Source organism: Nyctereutes procyonoides, unplaced genomic scaffold (genome assembly GCF_905146905.1).
Source record: "Nyctereutes procyonoides isolate TBG_1078 unplaced genomic scaffold, NYPRO_anot_genome, whole genome shotgun sequence".
Lineage (NCBI taxonomy): Eukaryota > Metazoa > Chordata > Mammalia > Carnivora > Canidae > Nyctereutes > Nyctereutes procyonoides.
The window spans coordinates 23626840-23647909 of NW_026575020.1; the positions used below are offsets into that span (position 1 = coordinate 23626840).

General features: G+C 35.4%; 1 protein-coding gene across 5 annotated transcripts in view; it reads right to left on the minus strand.

Moving 5' to 3' along the window:
* The window catches only part of NF1 (neurofibromin 1), a 266110-nt gene that overhangs the window by 195963 nt on the left and 49077 nt on the right, over window positions 1-21070 (minus strand). For all 5 annotated transcript variants that reach the window (XM_055317047.1, XM_055317054.1, XM_055317038.1 and 2 more), the window contains exons 2-4: window positions 7794-7937; window positions 6062-6145; window positions 2080-2270 (exon numbers count right to left, since the gene is read on the minus strand). In XM_055317047.1, coding sequence (XP_055173022.1) covers window positions 2080-2270; window positions 6062-6145; window positions 7794-7937 — 419 coding nt within the window. The remainder of the gene's footprint in view (window positions 1-2079; window positions 2271-6061; window positions 6146-7793; window positions 7938-21070) is intronic.

The window sequence follows — 21070 nt, forward strand, 5'->3', positions numbered from 1 at the left end:
GCAAATAATAAAATCTTTTTTAAAAATTAAAATTAAATTAAAAATAAAAATTAAAAAAAGAAAGAACTGCCATTCTGCTCGCTTGTATATTTTAAGTCACCTAATGCTATGACAGGAATGTCATAAGATATCTACATCTAAATTAAACCACCATAATGGCCTTTTAGGTGAGTGGTCCTCTAACAAGATCAGCTCCAATTTCTGGAACAAGCTACATGAAATGCATTTGTCTGCAACATATTTCAGAGATCCCATTTCTGAGCAGTCTGTCCCCTGTATTCTGGAGATACTTCTCTCTGGAAACAGTGAACTAGGTTCAGGATACACACAAAAGTTGTCTATATTTACATGTGTTGATGCTGTAAAATCCTATAAAATGAAATCTTTGATGACTGGAAAATTTCTAGAGTTTTTAAAAGGTGGCACATTTGCTGTGTTTTATAAAGCAACTCACGCTTGGATAGACCTAAAAATATTTTATTATTCTGATAATTTTCTACCAACAATGTAAGATTATTTCAAATAGTAAGCTGGTATAGTAGTCACTTAAATGTTTTTGTCTTTTATAATTTTCACACTTCCTATTCCCTAAGTGTCGGTTACCTTGCTACTTCAACTAGTTTAATATTACTCAGAATATAAAATGTTATCACTCAAAAGATTTCATGAAGATATGGTTCTATTGTATAAACATTACCTAACAGCATCAATCATATTTATACCATTAAACAAAATTTAATTTTTTTCGCACCAGTTCTGATAAGGGATTGAAAAATACTGTTGCCTAGCATCAAGACTCTAGAAATGCCATTTTTTTATTAAAAAATAAAAGATGGCAGGATTCTGAAGTTAACCAATTCACCCAAAACTCTATAGCACAAACTCTCAAATTAAGATGTATATTCTCATTCACACCTGTTGGAAAACAACAGAAAAATGAACAAAGCTGACTAATGGAAGTCCACTGTTCACACAACACAGACAAGTCAAAAGATGAAGGATGTATCAATAAACAAAGAGGGCTATTTTTCCATATTCTGTATTAGTCTTAGATTCACTAATTCACTGATTCATGTTATACTTCCTACTTGGTCATAATTAAGGACCCATTTGACTCTACTTACACAAGATAGGCAAACCATTCCCATCAGAGCAGGTTCCAGAGTTACTTGCTACCATGAGTTATAATTCTACTCTATATAGCACTATCTATATACCAATTTCTTCCCACCTGTAGCATATCACAACTGACAATCACATGATTTTTACTCATCAATAAAAGCTAAAATTGTATTTATCATACAAACTTAAAGCACAACAGAAAAAATATCATAAAAAAGATTTCATAAACATATGATTAAAATGAAAGTATAGAGTAGAAGCCCAGTATAGTGGACTTAACAGACTCTGAAACCAGTCTGACTTAAAAATTTGGGGCCCTCCATTATTTCAAAAAGTGCCTTAATAAATTCTTTGGATATTAGTTTGCTTACCTGTAAACTGAGGGAAGTATCACCTACATTTCAAAGATACTAAGTGGATAAAACAGCATAAACACATGCTGTAAATACTCAAAAAATGGGAGCTTTTAGAGTTCATACACTTAAAACACAGTCTACTTTCTGGAGAAGTCTACTTTGCAATTACTCACTTCCTTGTGCTTCCATATCCCTAGGTTTTGTTGTTTGGTAACTCAGGATCTTGTGATAAAGAACAGAGCTATGAGGTCATTAGAATTCCAACTATTCTTCTCAATTATTCTACCTGACTAGCTAACTCCATTTAAAGGAATAATATTAAAAAGCTCAACCAAAAACTCAAAATAGTGTTAAAAACCTGATCATGAATAATAAATTTTCCTAAAGTTTGGACTTTTAACTTCATAACAGTACTCACATTTAATTGTAGACATTAATATCACAATATTGCATAATAATGTCAAAGAAATCAATGTATAAAATTTACACAAAAGCCCAAATCAAATTTGCTTCTGTCAACTTTTTATTTTTATGTGGACAAAAGAAAGACTTCTAAAATTATATTACTTAACAACAGTTCTATGTAGATTTACACACTAACCTGGTAGAAATGCGACTAAACACTGCATTGAAGTTGTTGCAGCTGAGAGAAAATAAAACCCCAGAGGCGGAATTCCGAAGTTCAGCGGCATGTTGGTTTCCTTCACGACAGGTATGAAGAAAATGGCAGATTTCCGGCAGCAACTGTTTGACCAGCATTGTTTCATCTAATCTCATCGTGTCCTTTGGTTGCTGCAATAGAAATAATCACAGAATTCTAAAACTTTCTTAAATTTACATGTAAAGATTTTTAGTTATGAAAATTTTCAAACAGACATAAGAATTCAAATAGAATAATGAACACTCATGTAGTCATCATCTACATTCAACAATTATTTCATTGTGTTTGGATGGTTCCTTTTTTTTACCTTTTTTTCCCCATCTTTCACCTCTTAATCACAATAAAAACCCAGCCCCCAACCAATCCATCCTCTCTAGCAGCATCCTCCTCCTCTACCACCACCACCACGTTCATTCCCTGTTCATCAACTCCCTATAAGCCTTTCCACTCCTAGGAGTCTCAAGTTTGTTGTGAGTTCCAAATAAACTTTACTCATATTCATTTGTGAGTGCATTGTGTCATCTGTCTCAAATTCAAATAAAATCCTGGAAGGACAATCATCCCTGACTCTGAGTGGACTGACCAAAACAGCTTAATTTTTTGTTGTTGTTGAGCCATTTCAAAATAACATATTTCATCCATTGGTACTTCATCATCTCTTAAAAATAAAGACATTCTTGGGGTGCCTGGGTGGCTGGCTGACCTTGATTTCAGCTCAGGACATGATTTCAGGGTCACGAGATAGAGCCCAAAAGGCTCTGCACTAAACGCATAGTCCGCTTGTCCCACTCCCTTTCCCTTTACTTCCCCCTCCCTTGCATGTGCACACAACTCTCTTTAAAATAAATAAAATCTTTAGAAAATAAAAATAAGGACATTCTCTAATATAACTTTGATATAATCACATTAAAAAAAAAGCAATTCCCCTTACATCAGCTAATAATCTATATTCAAACTTCCCCAAATGCCCCCAAAATATCTTTCATAACTTTTAAGATTTTTATTTATTTGAGACAGAAAGAGCTAGTAACAGAGAACACGAGTGGGGAGGAGAGGAAGAAGCAGGCTCCCCACTGAGCAGGGAGCCTAATAGATCTGGAATCATGACCTGAGCCAAGGGCAGATGCTTAATGGACTGAGCCATCCAGGTGCCCTCATAACTTCTTTTTAATTCAATCAGGATCCACAGAAGGTTCAGATGATTGTAGCATGATTCCTTTAGTCTCTTTATTCAAAACAACCTCTACCCCCAACACTCCATATACATAATTTTTACTTTCTCTAACATTGACTTTTTTAAGAAAATGGGCCTTACAAAATGTTCATATTATTGATTATTTCTTAGTAGTGTAACTTAACTTGTTCTTGTAGTTAATGTATTTTCTGTAGCTGGAACCTAAATCTAATGGCCTGATTATAAATTCAGCTTAAACACTTCAGATAATGCAGTGTAATTTATATTATCTCACATCAGGAGTACATAATGCCAGGTGGTCCCAATGTTAATGCCATACCGAGCTTGATAACTGCTGTTAACATTAAGATTTCTACTTTATAAATCTTTTCCCTACAATTAACAAAATAACCAATAAAAAATTTATTAAAAAAAAAAAGCCATCCTGCAGATACACTGTTCCACATCAATATATCACCTAACAGCTAATATTTCTGTATGAATGACAATTTTGGTAATACCAAGCATGATGACAAAGAATAAAATTTTATGTAATTATGTACTATGCTTGATTCTATAAGTGCAATCCAAGTGCTTTCAGATGTAAATACACTGAAATATACAGAAAGCAAATAAATACATGTCACAAAAACCTGCAAAATTCAAGTGGCAATGCCTGTATCTTATAGGCCAATCCAACAATAGAAATGCTGAAACTCCAATTAATAAACATGTAAAAATTACAGAAGTGTTCAATCTTTTAAATAATGGTTATATATGCAGGAACAAAGATTCCTCAAATTCTACAAAGTTTTACTTGTAGTATGATACTGGTAAATATTTGATCATTCTCATTTAGCTATTTCAACTACTAATAAATATGTACTTGTAAGCTCACTTCTTCTTCTTAAACTACCTCAACTTACTTCAATCTAAAAATGAAAATCAACAGACAACCATAAAATCATTGAACACAATCCAAGAAAACACAATTATGTGATAATATGAGTAGCATTTTTAACTGAAAATTCAATGAAAGAAATTCATACATTTTCAATAGAACAGAGCAAGATAATATATTTTATGCATTATATAAGTTATACCATGCCCACTTATTAGAGTTTCAGTTAGGCTATCTCCAACAGGGGCCAATAATATCACTAATCATTCTCTAAAATACTTTTACCACTTACAAATGTTAACAGAGAAAAGCTATAGGATTGACAGAGGCAATAAACCACCCTACCTCCATTCAAACATGGATATGGCTGATATACTCGTTGTCTTGTTGGTTTGATTGTAAATACTAGAGAACTGATTCAGGATGTTTAAAAACTGTCCACCTTCACAATTACATCATCCTATTTAACAGCACTTTTGTTTTTTCACTCCACTTTACAAATGAACAACAGCATATCACAAATTAAAAGAAAGCACCAACCTAAAAACAGAACTAGCTCATCCTCAATTTAAGTAGAAAACTTATAAATACTAACAATTTTAGAATATGGCCAAGGGTCAATAAAAGAGTTTAAAACATTATGCTTAGGTTTTGTAGCCTATAGTCTTAAATTCATCTCTTCCCCCAGGATACATAGTTGAGTGAATGTAATTATTTTTCCCCTTCCTCAAACACTACTGACCATTCCTTCTCTTCTCAACCACATAATCAATATTCATATCCAAGTCCCGCCCATCTATGGTTACTATAGAAAACAACTGTGACATGTTGAAGACAGAAGCAATTCTGAATAAAAGCAAAACATGTGCCAAAGGAGGAGAGAACATAGTAACTCTAATATATCATGAATAGACAGATCTTTAAAATGAAGATATAAAATTTATATATTTACATAAACTCCTACCATGTTCCATTAAGAGTTAAAGCTGTCGAAGCATAGAAACACCTTGCGTTATACAACAAAAATATTCTTTAAAAAACTCTAATTAAGTCATAGTTGAAACACACTGAAATAACTATTTAGAGGAACCCTAAGAAAGAAGTTTTGCATTTATTCCTCTGCATACCTATTTTGTGTGTTCATAACTTACACATAACAAGTGTACTTAAGGTAGAAATCTATCAGTAATAGTTACAATTGTAATTTTTTAAAGTTCCCTTTTATATAGATTTGAAAAGTAAAATATTAAAATCGTCTGGGGCAAACAAGATTACTCATGGTCTTTTGCAGCATGTTTTTTCACAGCTAAGCAATGCCACAGGCCTAACAATATTTGGAGCAATTAAATCAAATAGTGGCTTTTTTCATAAAAATCTTTTCTAAACAACCTGAGACAGAGATATGTGGCTCAAGCTTAACACTTTATAAGTAAATATAGTATCTATTTAATTTACAAAATACAAGAAAATAATTTTCTCTTGAAAACTCATCTACAGTTAGTTTTGTTAACAAAATTTATATTCATGTCTTAGACCAAAAAACTCTGCATGGGGATCCCTGGGTGGCGCAGCGGTTTGGTGCCTGCCTTTGGCCCAGGGCGCGATCCTGGAAACCCGGGATCAAATCCCACATCGGGCTCCCGGTGCATGGAGCCTGCTTCTCCCTCTGCCTGTGTCTCTGCCTCTCTCTCTCTCTCTCTGTGACTATCATAAATAAATAAAAATTTTAAAAAAAATTCTTAAAAAAAAAAACTCTGCATGACTTTTTTGTCCACATCTATACTTTGGTACATCAGATCATTCTCAAAACTGACTTCATAAAATCTGCCTATTTTAGATTTACTTACCCCAGCAAGACATTTTTCCAGTGTATCCAATATAATCAACTGAGAGAGATATAAATTTTTTTCAGCAGCTTCTCCAAATATTCTCTAAAAGAAAAGATATTCAGAACACTATAAGTTGGCTATTACTCTACTACAAACCAGCACACATCTGAAAAGTGAGAGACTAAGGATTAAGAAAAAAAAAAAATCAAGTTCTTCCATTTTATCTCCCAGATTAGACTGTATTTAAATGTATTGTTTCTGATTTTATCTTAATGCTCAAATAAATTCCCAGGCAAACAAAAATGCTGGCATTTATTATAGTCTGCCATTAGCCTTATACAGTAAAAGAAAATAACTTTGGTTTATACTTTAAAAATATATAGGATTTAGATATACATACAGATCTTAATCAGAAATCTTGAACATTTAACCTACTTCAATACCATAAAATAATCAAAGCCTCAATTCTTACTGTTACACCAATTACAGGGAATTTTAGGCATTTACTATTCTTAAATTGAATACTATGCTATTTACCACCAACAAGAAACTATGGTTTCCACAATTAAGCTTACTCAATAAGCACTAAATGAATGCCAATATCACAATATTGCTTTTGTTTTTGTTTTTGAAAAGGTTACAAATAATAAAATATTTTCATCTAACTGGGAACACAGCCACATATTTATATAAGTAAAATCTTATCACCATGCCCTACACACTATGCAACAGAAGAGCACCACAAAATCTTAAATGTATATCACTTTACCTATTCACAAGAAGTCCTGCTGTTTTCAGATAAATCTTAATTTTTTTCTATGAAGAAAAAATTTCTTTGTAAGGCAAATCACTGCCCACAGCTCCAATTTGTCAGTTTTCTAAGTTTCGGGCATTGTCTAACCAAGTTATTAAACAAAAAACACACTGAAGATGTGACTGTAAAAATGAGAGGATTCTCATAATCTACAACCAGAAGTCAGTCTCATAGCTCAAAACAAACAATATAAATTGTGGTTATAAGTGCTAAAGACAGAAAGAGCAATTTGGAATTAATCAGGAAATACCCAGACCCAGATCAGCTGTTTTGAACTGAGTGTAAAGGAGAATTTAGGGAGGAATTGACAAAGAGGAAGGAATCACCTGAGAGAACCAGGACAAATGGTATGCTCAAAGGTACAGAGACAGAATAGCTGGAGTAACTTGAACTCTAGGTAATGTAAAACAGGAATAAAGGCAACTGCAAGCTTTTGACAGTGGAATTACTTGTTTAAATTGCTAATTGAGGAAAATCATTTCAACAACAGGATCTCTAACTACTACAGGATCTGTCACAGGTTATAGGAGGAAAGAAAGCAGTATCATCGTAAAAGTAATCTCACATTTTAACACTACAAGGTCAAATTTTATTTGTTGTCTACTAAGGACTGTACAATCTAATAAGTAAATATTCAAAGAAGCAGGTAAGGAAAAGATTTTAATAGATTACTATGTAATCAATTCATATATGACCTAAAGTGTATGAAATTCTAATTCCAAAAAAATAATAGAAAACACTGGGTCACAAATAAGCAAAATATTTAAGAGAAAAAAATCAAAAACTAAAATGAAAGATAAACATCCACAAAATACGATGAATGTTTATATCCAAAGCCCACAGCAAAGGATTTTCCAATACTTCAAAATCTGCTGTCTTTAAATCAAAAACAAACCAAAGCAAATTCCCCCACAAAACAATGACCTAAATACTCACCATATTGTTAACATTCTTTAAGATAGTGGTGAGGCCGCTGATTACCAAGGAAAACTTGTATTTGGAAATATTAATAAGACATTCCTTGTTGTGTTCAGTACTGACTTTGGTATGCGTGTTCTGCTGTCCTGTTTTTATTGGAAGCTAAGAGAAAAAGAAAATGTTAGCTTATACATGAAAACGACTAAAAAGAACTATTTCTCACTGAAACTCATGAGATTTTAGGAAAATTTTTATCAGCCACAGTTATGTACGTTTGTACCTCAAACTCCAATTTTCAATACAAACTAGCAATTGCAGCAGGTCTAAAACTCTTGAAATTTCAATTTTTGCAGCTTTCTTTCTAGAAGTCATAAATCTCTACCTACAAAATTAAAACTTTACCCAGTATTACATAAGAGAGATGGTGACTCACAGAAACAGAGCTATTTCCTTGTAGCTAAAAATTATTTCAGAGAATGTATGCAATAAAAAGCATACAATTCTTTTCCTTATACATTGAACTCCAGCATTAAAAGAACAACATACCAACAACATCTATGCCCCAACCTCTAATCAATAATGGCAAATAACTACATATTTTTCAGAAATAAGCAAGCTGTATCACTTGGAATGAACACAGTAAGACTCAGGTAAGATGACCACTCTCAGGTACATAGTTGAGGAAGTTACAGAACAACAAACAGGTCAGTTTCGGGGGCAAAAAAATATTTTAAGGGGACCACATTTACATTTACCTGAGAATGAGTTAAGTCACACTGCTAAGAAGTTCATCTCTACTCAGTTCAAAAGTAGCATTTTGTATTTAACAGCATCATGAATATATCTACCGTTTAAATATTAGATCCTGCTAATGCGAAGAGAGAACACTTGTGAGGTTCCTCTGTGGAAAAAACAAACCTAAGTCCAGCATTCTCATTTTTTAAATGGTGCAATCAAAACTGGAAAAAGACTAAGTGGCATGCCCAAGTTTGCCTAGTCAGTTAATAATAGGTAACTGATTTGATAATAAACATTAAATAAAAGAGGGAAGCATTTTTAGGGTTTGGGAGCGGCAGAACAGGAGCTACAGAATTCTGTTAATTTTAAGGGTTATGAAGGGGAAAAAAAATCTGAAAGACCTATGAAATGAGAATTTTAGAAGAAGGCAATGGATACAATGTAGCTTGTAAATCTCCCCAACTCACTCTGTAATGGTTAATTTTATGGGTTAACTTGACTGGATCTTAGGATGTACAGATAATTTGGCTAAACATTATTTCTGGGTGTGTTTCTGAGGGTGCTTCCAGATGCAATTAGCATCTGAATAAGTAAACTCAGTAAAGCACGGGACAAGGCACCAACAAAGCCCAAAAATACAAGCAAATAGGAACAAACCACTTCATCTACAAAACTGGTGTGGTATAAGCATCTCTGCAAAAGAAAGCAGAGGGAAGTAGAATGGATCTGACAAGAGAAAAATCCCAAAATTCTATTCCATTCTCAATGAAAAGTACAATAGGCCAACTTAAGAACATTAGCTGAGGGACAGATGGATGGATGGATGGATGGATGAATGGAAGGAAGGAAGGATGGAAGGAAGAAGGAAGGAAGGAAGGAAGGAAGAAGGAAGAAGGAAGGAAGAAGGGACATTAGCTGAAACACAAGAGGTTTTTTGTATATTGCCATTTGCACACCAGTACAAAAGGTCTACAATAATGCTTAAAGAGAACAGAGTACATTTCAAACCACCACTGTCTAACAGAACTTTCTGCAGTGATATTATACTATTTCGACAAGCTCAATACCATAGCCGCCGTAGCCACGTGTGCTATTACAAGACTAATGCAGACAGTTAAGCACATTCCAAGTGCTATTACAAGGCACTTGTAACAAGGCTAATGCAGATGAGGAATTAAATGTTAAGTTCCATTTAATTTACTTAAATGTAAGTAGCTATTGGACACCACTGAGCAGCACAGTTCTAAGCTAACCAACTGCAGCAGTAACCTCTTTTAGGATGAAGCCCACACTAAGGAGAAATTGCTGAGATTCACTTCACACTAGACAACAGGAACAAAGGAAGAAGGCCCAGATAAAGGTGGAAAAGAGGACAAAAGCTACAAAAGCTCAAAAAGGATGAGATGATGTGTTTAATTTCATGAAAGTAACAGAAGGACTCTAGAGCCATGAAGATAAAAAGCTATCCTGGCTCACATTTCCCTCCCACCAATTCAGGGAAACAAATTTCACAAAGAAATGAGCAACAGCAGGGGCGCCTGGGTGGTTCAAACAATTAAGCATCTCACTCTTGATTTCAGTTCAGATCATGATCTCAGAGTCTTGGGATTGAGCCCCACATGTTGGGCTCCAAACCAGGTTTGGAACCTGCTTCAGATTCTCTCTCTCTCTTCCTCTCCCTCTGCCCCTCCCCCCTCAAAAAATGAGCAACGACAAAGAATATGGTCACTTCATATGTGAAGTTATTACAAAGAAAAAGAATAAGAGACAGAATAACATTGCAACAGAAAACGAAAGTGTGCCAAAAAGTCATGTTCCAAGTAAGGTACCTCTGTTAAAGGAAAGAGAAACCATCCAAGACATGGGTTGACACTGAGGGCTAAAGTGACAAAACTGAAGATATGATGGGGCCTCAAATGCAGGACTGATGGAAAAGGTTTAAAGGCTCAGCCAAGGGCAGCCCGGGGTGGCTCAGCAGTTTAGCGCCCCCTTCAGCCCAGGGCCTGATTCTGGAGACCCAGGATCGAGTCCCACATCTGGCTCCCTGCATGGAGCCTGCTTCTCTGCCCCTCTCTCTCTCTCTCTCTCTCTCTCTTCTCTCTCTCTCTCTCTGTCTCTCATGAATAAATAAAAATCTTTTAAAAAATAAATAAATAAAAATAAAAGCTCAGACAAAAACTTCTGAAAAGCAAAGCAGCATTTCAAAGTCTCATAACCTCAGGAAGACAAAAGATTAGAGTTCAGAACCTGCTGGGAGGCTAAAAATACACCCTGCTTTCAACTATAAGCTCCAAGGGTTACATCCTACATAAACAGGGGCAAACTGCAGCAACTGGAACTTTTTTTTAAAGTTTATTTATTTAAGTAATCTCTACACTCAACGTGGAGCTCAAACCCACAACCCTGAACTCAAAAGTCACACACTCTTCCAATGGAGCCAGCCAGGCACCCAGCAACTAGAATTCAAACATCACTAGTAGGAGTGTAAATCTGGTATTATTTTGAAAAAAATACCTCACATTATCTACTAAAATGGGATATTTACATTCTTAGCAATTTCACTAGGTATATATACACACCCAAAAGAAATATGTATATGCATCCATCAAAAGATGTGTACATAAATGTTTATAACAGCACTTTCATAAACTGAAAACATGCCAAGTGTCTAGCAGTAGCAGAATTTGTTTTTTAAAAAGCTGTATACTCAAAGAAAAACTATACAGCAATTAAAATAAATGACTTACAACTATAAGCTTAATTTCACAAATGAGTGAAGTCATAACAAAGTATCACTTACTCTATGATTATGTTATGTTACACAAATTTCAAACACATGATAAATTCAAGTCAGGATAGTAGAGACCCCTGGAAAGAACAGGTAATGACTAGAAGGAAATGCAGAAGGAAGGACTGCTAGGATTATACTAGTTACACTGGTGTGTTGACACTATCAACATTTATTAAGTTGTATATTTACATACATTTGCGCATCTTTCTATATGTTTAAATCAACAGAAAGTTTGTCAAATATATGCATTTAAATCTTTGTGTTCATAATGATACTAGAAAACTAAAATTTTGCAACAAATGAAACGCAGATCTAGGAAAAGCAAGGTAGTAATAAAGATAAGCACTCTTAGTGGATACAAGAGGAATTGTAGTAGATGCTGAGGTACGGCCCAGCTCCCCTTCAGGGAAAAACTTGTTGCCTTAACTGCTAGAAATGCTCTATCCTTCAGGGATTGCCTCACTTTCAGAGAATGACCCTACCCAAGGTCAAACCCTTCCTGGGTAGCCCTCATCCAATGACAAACTGATGTGGCAATATAAAGGCCTAAGCATCTAAGCCAAATTCTGGGCAAACTCAAAAGGGCCAATTCTAGCACCAGAGTTCCCAAAAAGGGATGGCCAAGGCTAATGCTGGACTTACATTACACCATGAATTCTGCATTTGCCCAATCCTCCCTCCTCCCAGGTGCTGATCCCAAAGGAACATCTTAGTGAACATCCTGCACTAGGCTGCCAGGGCAGCTGGCTGCAGATGCTAAGATGGGATTTTAAAGCTGGCAATGGAGGAAAAACAGTAACTACAATCAATGAAATTGGAAAGAATATGACTAAAATCTTTGCTCTCTGGGGGAAAAAAAAAAAAACACGTTGCCAATCAGAAACTAAGCATGAAAGCCAAAAGGTCTCCGTAGAAGCATATAAAGATGGTCTTTCTTACAGCAGGAAGACAGAGAAACCTAAGGACCAGAACCAACTCTTAATTTTTTTTTTTTAAGATTTCATTTATTCATGAGAGACACAGAGAGAGGCAGAGACAGAGGGGGAAGTAGGCTTACACTTAATTATTAGCATTGCTAGGCTTCAAAGATTAAATTCTGGCTAAGCCAAGGCCAGAGCCCCGAGGGGAAACAATTAAGACTCTGACAAACGTAACGGAAACAAGTGGGCTGTGGACCCCAAAATCTCCTACTTCCAGGTTCCCCTGAATCCTCTTAGTCTAAAGTAGTGGCCCATCACTGCTTTCTAAGAGGAGGCACTCCCCAAACTTGTTTCAAGACAATTCAAAGGCTCCTCCCCTGCAAGACAATAGATGTTGCCCTCAAGATTTGCCACTACCTCCTCTGCTGGCCAAAGGGGTATGAGGGAATTTTCTGAGCATTGAAAACTCTTTTATCTTGACCATGTTGATGGTTACATAAATATATGCCATTTAAATGTCAAAACTCAGAATTAAGTATAAATTCAAATGAGAGTGTTGTAACATTAGGATGTTAAATGTAATCTCCATGGTAACCACAAACAAAATAGCTGTAGAATACACAAAAAGGAAATAAGAAAGGAATTTAAACATTTCACTGCAAAAAAATAAACAGAAATGACAATAATGCAGAAAATGAGGGCCAAACAAAGCTATAGGGCATAGGGGAACCAACAGTACAATGACAGTAGTAAAACCTTTATCAGTAACTACTTTAAATATAAATGGATTAAATTCTCAGTCAGAAGATAGAGATTGGCAAAATAAATAAAAACACATGACCCACCTACACACTACCTATACAGGAGACTCACTTGAGATCTAAAGACACAAATGAGTTGAGAGTGAAAGAGTAGAAAAAGATATTCTATGCCAACTCTACCAAAGAGAATAGGATTACCTATACAAATTATCAGACAAAACTGACATTAAATCAAAACAAGTTATGAGGACCTTCCCCTCTCTTCCTCCTTGCTGCCTACAGAGGTGGCAGCCGACTCCTTCTGGACATCACGGCCACACTCAGACCACTGGTGAAGCCCAACATCGTTAAAAAGAGGACCAAGAAGCTCATCTGGCATCAGTTAGATATATCAAAATTAAGCACAACTGGCAGAAACCAGGCATTGACAACAGGATGCACAGAAAACTCAAAGGCCAGATCTTGATGCCCAATATTGGGTATGGGAGCAACAAGAAAACAAAGCGCATGCTGCCCAGGGGCTTCAGAAGTTCCTGGTTCACAATGTCACGGAGCTTGAAGTGCTGCTGATGTGCAATAAATCTTACTATGGAGAGATTGCTCACAATGTCTCCTCGAAGAATTGCAAAGCCACTGTGGAAAGGGCAGCCAAGGTGGCCATCAGAGTTGCCAATCCCCATGCCAGGCTGCACAGCCAAGAAAATGCATAGGCAGCTCATGTGTATGCAGTATTTGTGTTAATAAAACCATAAAATTACCAAAAAAAAAAGTTATGTGATAAAGGACATTATTTATTAATAAAAGGTTCAGTACAGCAAGGAGATGTAAATAAACATTTACATACCTAATGACAGATTACAAAATATAAGCAAAAATTGACAGAATTAAAGGGAAAACTAGTTCTACAATCACAGTTGGAGACTTCAATACCCCACTCAAAATAATGGAGAAAACAGAAAGATAAGAAAATAAATGACTTAAACAACACATTAAGCCAAGTAGACCCAACATACATCATAGAACATTCTACCAAACAACAGAATACACATTCTTCTCAAGTACATGTGGTATATTTTCCAGGATGACCACAAATAGACCAAAAAATTACATCTCAATAGACTTTTAAAAAATATTTTATTTATTTATTCATAAGAGACATAGAGAGAAAAGCAGAGACATAGGCAGAGGGAGAAGCAGGCTCCCTCTGGGATGGGAGCCTGATGCAGGACTCAATCTCAATCCCCCAGGATTATGACCTGAGCCAAAGGCAGATGCTCAACCACTAAGCCACCCAGGTGCCCCACATCAATAGATTTTAAAAATAGGTATAATACAACATATCTTCTCTGACCACAATGGTATGAAGTTGGAAATTAGTAACAAAAGTAAAACTGGAAAATTCACCAAATTGTGGAAATGAAACCATACACTTTCTGAAAAAAAAAAATACAGTAAATTAACACACAATATTATATTAGTTTTAGATATACGATATAGTGACTCAACAATTCTATACATTAGTCAGGGTCATCACAATAAGTGTCCTCCTCATCTATTTCACCCATGCCCCCTACTCACCACCCCTCTAGTGACCATCAATTTGTTCTCTGTATCTAAGAGTCTGTTTTTTGGTTTGTCTTTTTTTCTCTGCTTATTTTGTTTCCTAAATTCCACATACAAGTGAAATCATATGGTATTTGTCTTTCTCTGACCAACTTATTTCACTTAACATTATACCCTCCAGTTTCAACCATGTTGTTGCAAATGGCAAGATTTTCTTTTTTATGGCTGAGTGTATTCCAGTGTGTGTGTGTGTGTGTGTGTGTGTGTGCGCGTGTGTACAGCACTTCTTTATCCATTCATCTATCAATGGACATGGGTTGCTTCCACATCTTAACTATAATAAATAATGCTGCAATAAATTTAGGGTGCATAGATCTTTCCAGATTAGTGTTTTTTTCTTCTTTGGGTGAATACCCAGGAGTGAATTATTGGATCACATGGTATTTCTATTTTTAACTTTTGAGGAACCTCCATACTGTCTTCCACAGTGCCTGCACCAGCTTGCATTCCCAGAAGCAGTGCACCAGGGCTCCTTTCTTTCCACATCCTCACCAGCACTTATTGTTTCTTGTGATGTTGATTTTAGCCACTCTGACAGCTGTGAGGTGATATCTCATTGGGGCTTTAATTTGCATTTTCCTGATGGTGAGTAATGTTGAGCATCCTTTCTTGTGTCTGAAGGCCATCTGTATGTCTTCTTTGGAGAAATGTCTGTTCATGTCTTCTGCCCATTTTAATTGGATTATTTCAAACAATACACTTTTAAACCAATGTTTCAGGAAGAAATTACAAGAGAATTAGAATATACTGACAAATAAAAGTGTAAACACAACATGCTAAAACTTGTGAGATGCAGTGAAAGCAGTGCAACGGGGAAAGCTAAAAATGTTTACATTAAAAAACAAAGAAGATTCCAAATCAGCAATCTAACAATATAAGGAACTAGAAAAAGAAGAACAAGTGAAAACCAAATCTGGAAGAAGAACGGTAATAATAAATATTAGGGCAGAGATAAAATAAGAATAGAAAAGGCGGGGGAAAAAAATCAATGAAACCAAAGTTGGTCCTTTGAAAATACCAACAAAATTGACAAAACTTTGGCTAAATGGACTAAGGAAAAAAAGGAAGACTCAAGTTAGGGGCACTCTATGCAGAGTGCTATGAATAACTGTTTGCCAAAAAAATTGAATAAACCTAAATTAAATGGATAAATTCCTAGAAATATGAAACCTACCAAGGCTAAATCACAAAGAAATAGAAAATTTTAATAGACCTATAACTTGTAAGAAATAGAATCAGTAATCAAAAATCTCTCAACAAAGCCTTGAACCTGATCATTTCACTAGTGAAGTCTATCATTTAATGAATAACAGATACTAATACTTCTTAAATTTTTCCAAAAAATTGAAAAGAATACTTCCTAACTTATTCTATGAGGCCAGCATAAACCTGATACCAAAGCCAAAGACACAAGTATATTACAGACTAACATCCCTCATAAATATTGATGCAAAAATCCACAACAAAATAGAACAAAATTCTGCAGCATATTAAAAGAATCATACACCAAAACTAAGTGGTATTTATTCTTAGAATGCAAGAATGGTTCAACATATGAAAATCAATGTAATATGCTCCATCGACAAAATGAAGGCAAAAGACCACAGGTTCATCTCAACATATCCAGCAAAAGCATGTGACAAAATTCAAGACCCACTCATGATAAAAACACTCAACAAACAGAAGGCAGAGAAGGAAAATCTGCATAGTAAAATCCATATGTGAAAAACCCACAGTAAACATCATACTCAATGGGGAAAAGACTGAAAGCTTTTTTTTTTTCTTCCCCTAACAGGAACAAAGCAGGACGCCCATTTTCACCACTGCTATTCAACTTAGTAAATTCTAGCCAAAGCAATAGGGAAGAAATAGAAATAAAAGCATCCAAATTATAAAGTAAAATTATCTGTTACCAGATGACATGATCTTATATGTAGAAAATTCTAAAGATTTCACAAAAAAAAAAAAAAAACCTGTGAGAACTGATAAAAGAAATCATCATAGTAGTAGGATAAAAAAAAGTCAACACACAAAAATCAGTTGTATTTTAGACACTAGCAATGAACAATCTAAAAAGAAAGTAGGAAAACAATTCCACTTATGATAGCATCAGAAAGAATAAAACACATAGGAATTAATTTAAGTGAAACTTATATACTGAAAACAAAACACTGCTTAAAGAAATTAAAGACAATATAAATAAATGGAAATACATTCTATGTTCATGGATTAAAAGACTTAATATTCTTAAAATGTCAACACTACCCCAAAGTGATCTGCAGATTCAATGCAATTCCTATCAAAATCCCAATAACATACTAGGAGAATTAAAAGAACCCATCCTGGGGATCCCTGGGTGGCTCAGTGGTTTAGCACCTGCCTTCGGCCCAGGGAGTGATCCCAGAGTCCCAGGATCGAGTCCCACATCGGGCTCCCTGCATGGAGCCTGCTTCTCCCTCTGCCTCTCTCTCTCAGTCTGTGTCTCTCATGAATAAATAAATAAAATCTTTTTAAAAAATAAAAGAATCCATCCTAAAATTCATACGGAATCTCAAAGGGCTCTGAAGAGCCGAAAGTACCTTGAAAAACTGAACAAAGTTGGAGACTCACACTTCCTGATTTCAAAACTTACTACAAAGTTACAGTAATCAAAACAGCATAGTATGGCATTAAGACATGCATACAGACCAATGGAATTGTTCTATTATATTCCACTGGTCTGCATGCCTGTCTTACTGCCCTCACATACATGGTCAAATAATTTTTGACAAGGGTGCCAAGACCATTCAATGTGGAAAGGACAGTCTTTGCAACAAATGGCACTGGGAAAACTGAGTATCCACATGCAAAGGAATGAAGCTGGTCACTTACCTAACACCACATATAAAAACTCAAAATGGATCAGGGACATAGATGTATGACCTAAAACAACAAAACTCTTCAAAGAGGGACACCTGGGTGGCTCATCTGGTTCAAGAGCATCCAACTCTTGAACTCAGCTCAGGTCTTAATCTCAGGGTCATACGTTCATGCCCTGCAACAGGTTCCAGACTAGGTGTGGATCCTACTTAAAATTTAAAAAAAAAAATCCTTTGAAGAAAAGCTTCATCACATTGGATTTGCCAATGATTTCTTGGATATGACACCAAAGGTACAGGTTACAAAAGAACTGGACTACAAAAAAATTTTTTTTTAATTTTGTGCATCAAAAGACACTATTCACAGAGTAAAACACAATCCACAGAATGGGAGAAAATATTTGCAAATCATCTCTGATAAGAGATGAATATGTTTAGAGAACTCTTAAAACTAAACAAAAACAAAAAAACAATTCAAAAATGGGCAAAGGACTTGAATAGACATTTCTCCAAAGACATGGCTAATAAGCACATGAAAAGATGTTCAACATTACTAAACAGTAGAGAAATGCATATCAAAACTACAATGAGATACACCAACTCCTATCCATTTGGATGGCTATTACCAAGAAAATAGAAAACCAAAAAGTGCTGGTGAAGATACAGACAAATGGAACCCTTGTGCACTACTGGTAAGAATGTGAAGATGGGACAGCCAACGCTACAAAAGTACCTTTAAAACATTTAAAATACAATTACTAAAAAATAAAAAATAAATATAAATAAAATAAAATAGAATAGAATAGAATTACCAACATGATCCAGCAATTCTACTTCTGGATATATAGCCAAAAATACTGAAAGCAGGGTTCAAAGGGATATCTGTACACCCATGTTCCTAGCAGCATTACTCATAATAACTAAAACATGGAAGCAACCCAAGTGTCCACTGATGGATAAGCAAAATGTGGTATACCTACAATGGAATATTATTCAGCCTTTTAAAAGGGGGGGGTCCTGCAATACGCCACAACATATACCTTGAGGACATTATGTTGAGTTAAATAAGCCAGTCACAAAAAAGACAAATACTATTTGATGCTACTTATATGAATTACTTAGAGTAAATCAAAAGAAAGTATAATGGTGGTTGCCAGAGCTGGAGAAGGGGGGAGAATGGAGGATTATTTTTTAATAGGTATAGAGTTTCAGTTTTATATGAAGAAAAATGTTATGGCGATGGATGTAGTAGTGGTTGTACAGCAATGTTAATGTATTTAATATCACTAAACTGTATATTTAAAAATGGCTAAGACAGTAAATTTTATGTTATGTGTATTTTACCACAATAAAAAAAAAGAGTGCACTTTTTCATACGGTAAATGTTACTGTATATAAATTATACATTGATTTCTTATAATCTGAGATCAAAGAATTCTAACAAAACACTTATTGAATATTTACCATATGCTAGATACCAATGTAGGTGTTATGAACACAAAGATGAATAAATGTACCCTCCAAGTACCACTAATTCTGAAAATCTCCTCTAATCTCTCTTCTCTTCTCTCTGAATAAAGTCACCTCCTCTTGGGCAATCTCATGTATTCACTGACTATCCTGCTGATGACTCCTATGAGGAGTGCTGATGGCTAAAATAGCCCCAGACTGTACGTGCCCTTTAGAATCCTCCCTCTCCCCCATGATAGAGAGAAGGACTTTCAAATATAATGTGATATCTCTTTCATGATTATTACATTTTATGGCAAAAGGAACTTTGGAGATACAATTAGGATCCTAAGGGAGATTAATAACTTGGATGGGCCTGTCCTACCCAAGTGAGTCATAAAAAAGATCGGAAGCAGCAAAAATGCTTCCTGTTGTCCTTGAAGAAGCAAACTACCACGCTGTGGGGTAATGGCCACATTGCAAGGAATGGCAAGAAGTCTCTAGGAGCTGAAAGCCACAGTTCCCCAGCTCTAAGGGTCTAAATTCTACCAACAACCTTGGAAGAGGAGGACCCCAAGGCTCAGGTGAGATTGCAGGCCTGACCAACACCTTCATTTCAGCTTGGTAAGAACCTGAGCAGAGAACTCAGCTAACCAATGCCCAGATTCCTGACCCATAGAAACCATGAGACAGTAATTTTGTGCTGTTTTAAGCCACTACACTTGTGGTAGTCTGTTAGAGAAAATAAAAAGCCAATACAATTACCAAATCTGTATCTTCAAATGTGTTATCCAAATAGTATTTGGTATCTCCATGTAGGTATCTTGTAGGCGCTTCAAACTCAGTGTTTCTAAAATTTAATTTATAAGATAGGAAACAAGAGAATCCAAACTCATGTTTCCTATCTTAAAAATAGCACCACAATACACCAATTTCTCCTATCTGAGATCTGACAGTCATCTTTGACATTTCCTTTATTCTCTTCCTTTCAAACCCCTTTAGTCAGACTGATAAAAATGAAAATAACTGGGCATGCACAACTCAGCTCTACCTTTCTTTACATGGGAACAGACATGCCACAGAGTGCAAGAATTTCATTCTGTGTCAGTCAACATGCCAAGAGTTGATAAGAAACCTAGCCTGCCTCAGAGGGGAGTGACCAACACTGCATTTGAAGGGGGGTGGGGGGTGTCTGACCAATTCTGAAATTTATATTTAGTTACTAAGGCCCATTTGGGTTTTCACCTTCATAATGATCAGAAAAAAATCTAATAAAAAATACACATATATATGCATACATATTTTATAATATGTACTCATTTTATCAATATAAATATATACCTGTATATTATAAATTCACGAATATTGCTATTTCTATATTTTAATATTTATATATTTCATATATATTTGGCCTCCATCTTTATGCTTTTATTTCTCAATTTGTTCAGAAGCAAGGCAGGGAGCTAGAAAGTGTACTCAGGCCCCCAAGCTCCCCAAAACAGCACTAAAATCTATGAAGAAAAAGCAATGGGCAGCCCAGGTGGCTCAGCGGTTTAGCACCGGGCTCCCTGAATGGGGCCTGCTTCTCCCTCTGCCTGTGTCTCTGCTTCTCTCGGTGTCTCTCATGAATAAATAAAATCTTTAAAAAAAAAGAAAAAGAAAAAGCAAGATTAAGGGAAGTAAAGGACCAAGATTTTAGCAGATAAAGTGGGAAGGGAAAGCTCTCCAGAGATGTGACATCTGAGCAGAGGCCTAATTGAATTGCAAATGGGAAGACTCAAAAAATTATAATAAATTAAAAAAAAAAAAAGAATGGGAAGACTCAGGCAAAGATTTGCAGAAAAGCATTCAAAGCAGTAGTGGCAGGTAAAATGGATCTGATGTTGGAATGAGCATGACACGTTCAAAGCCTAACAAAGAATCTACTGTGGCTAAACTAAAGAAAATAAAAGATGAAAATATAGGGGATCAGGTCAGAAAGAGAAGCAGGAGTAGTTCAGATCATGCAAAGCCTTATGGGTCATTTTAAGAACTCTCAATTTGAGTTTGAAATGTGGGTTATATTTTCCAAATATGACCACAGTATCTCTCATCTCAAATGCAATAAGACCTTGGCATTCCCACATCAAGAAATAGTGTCTTATTTTTCCATTTC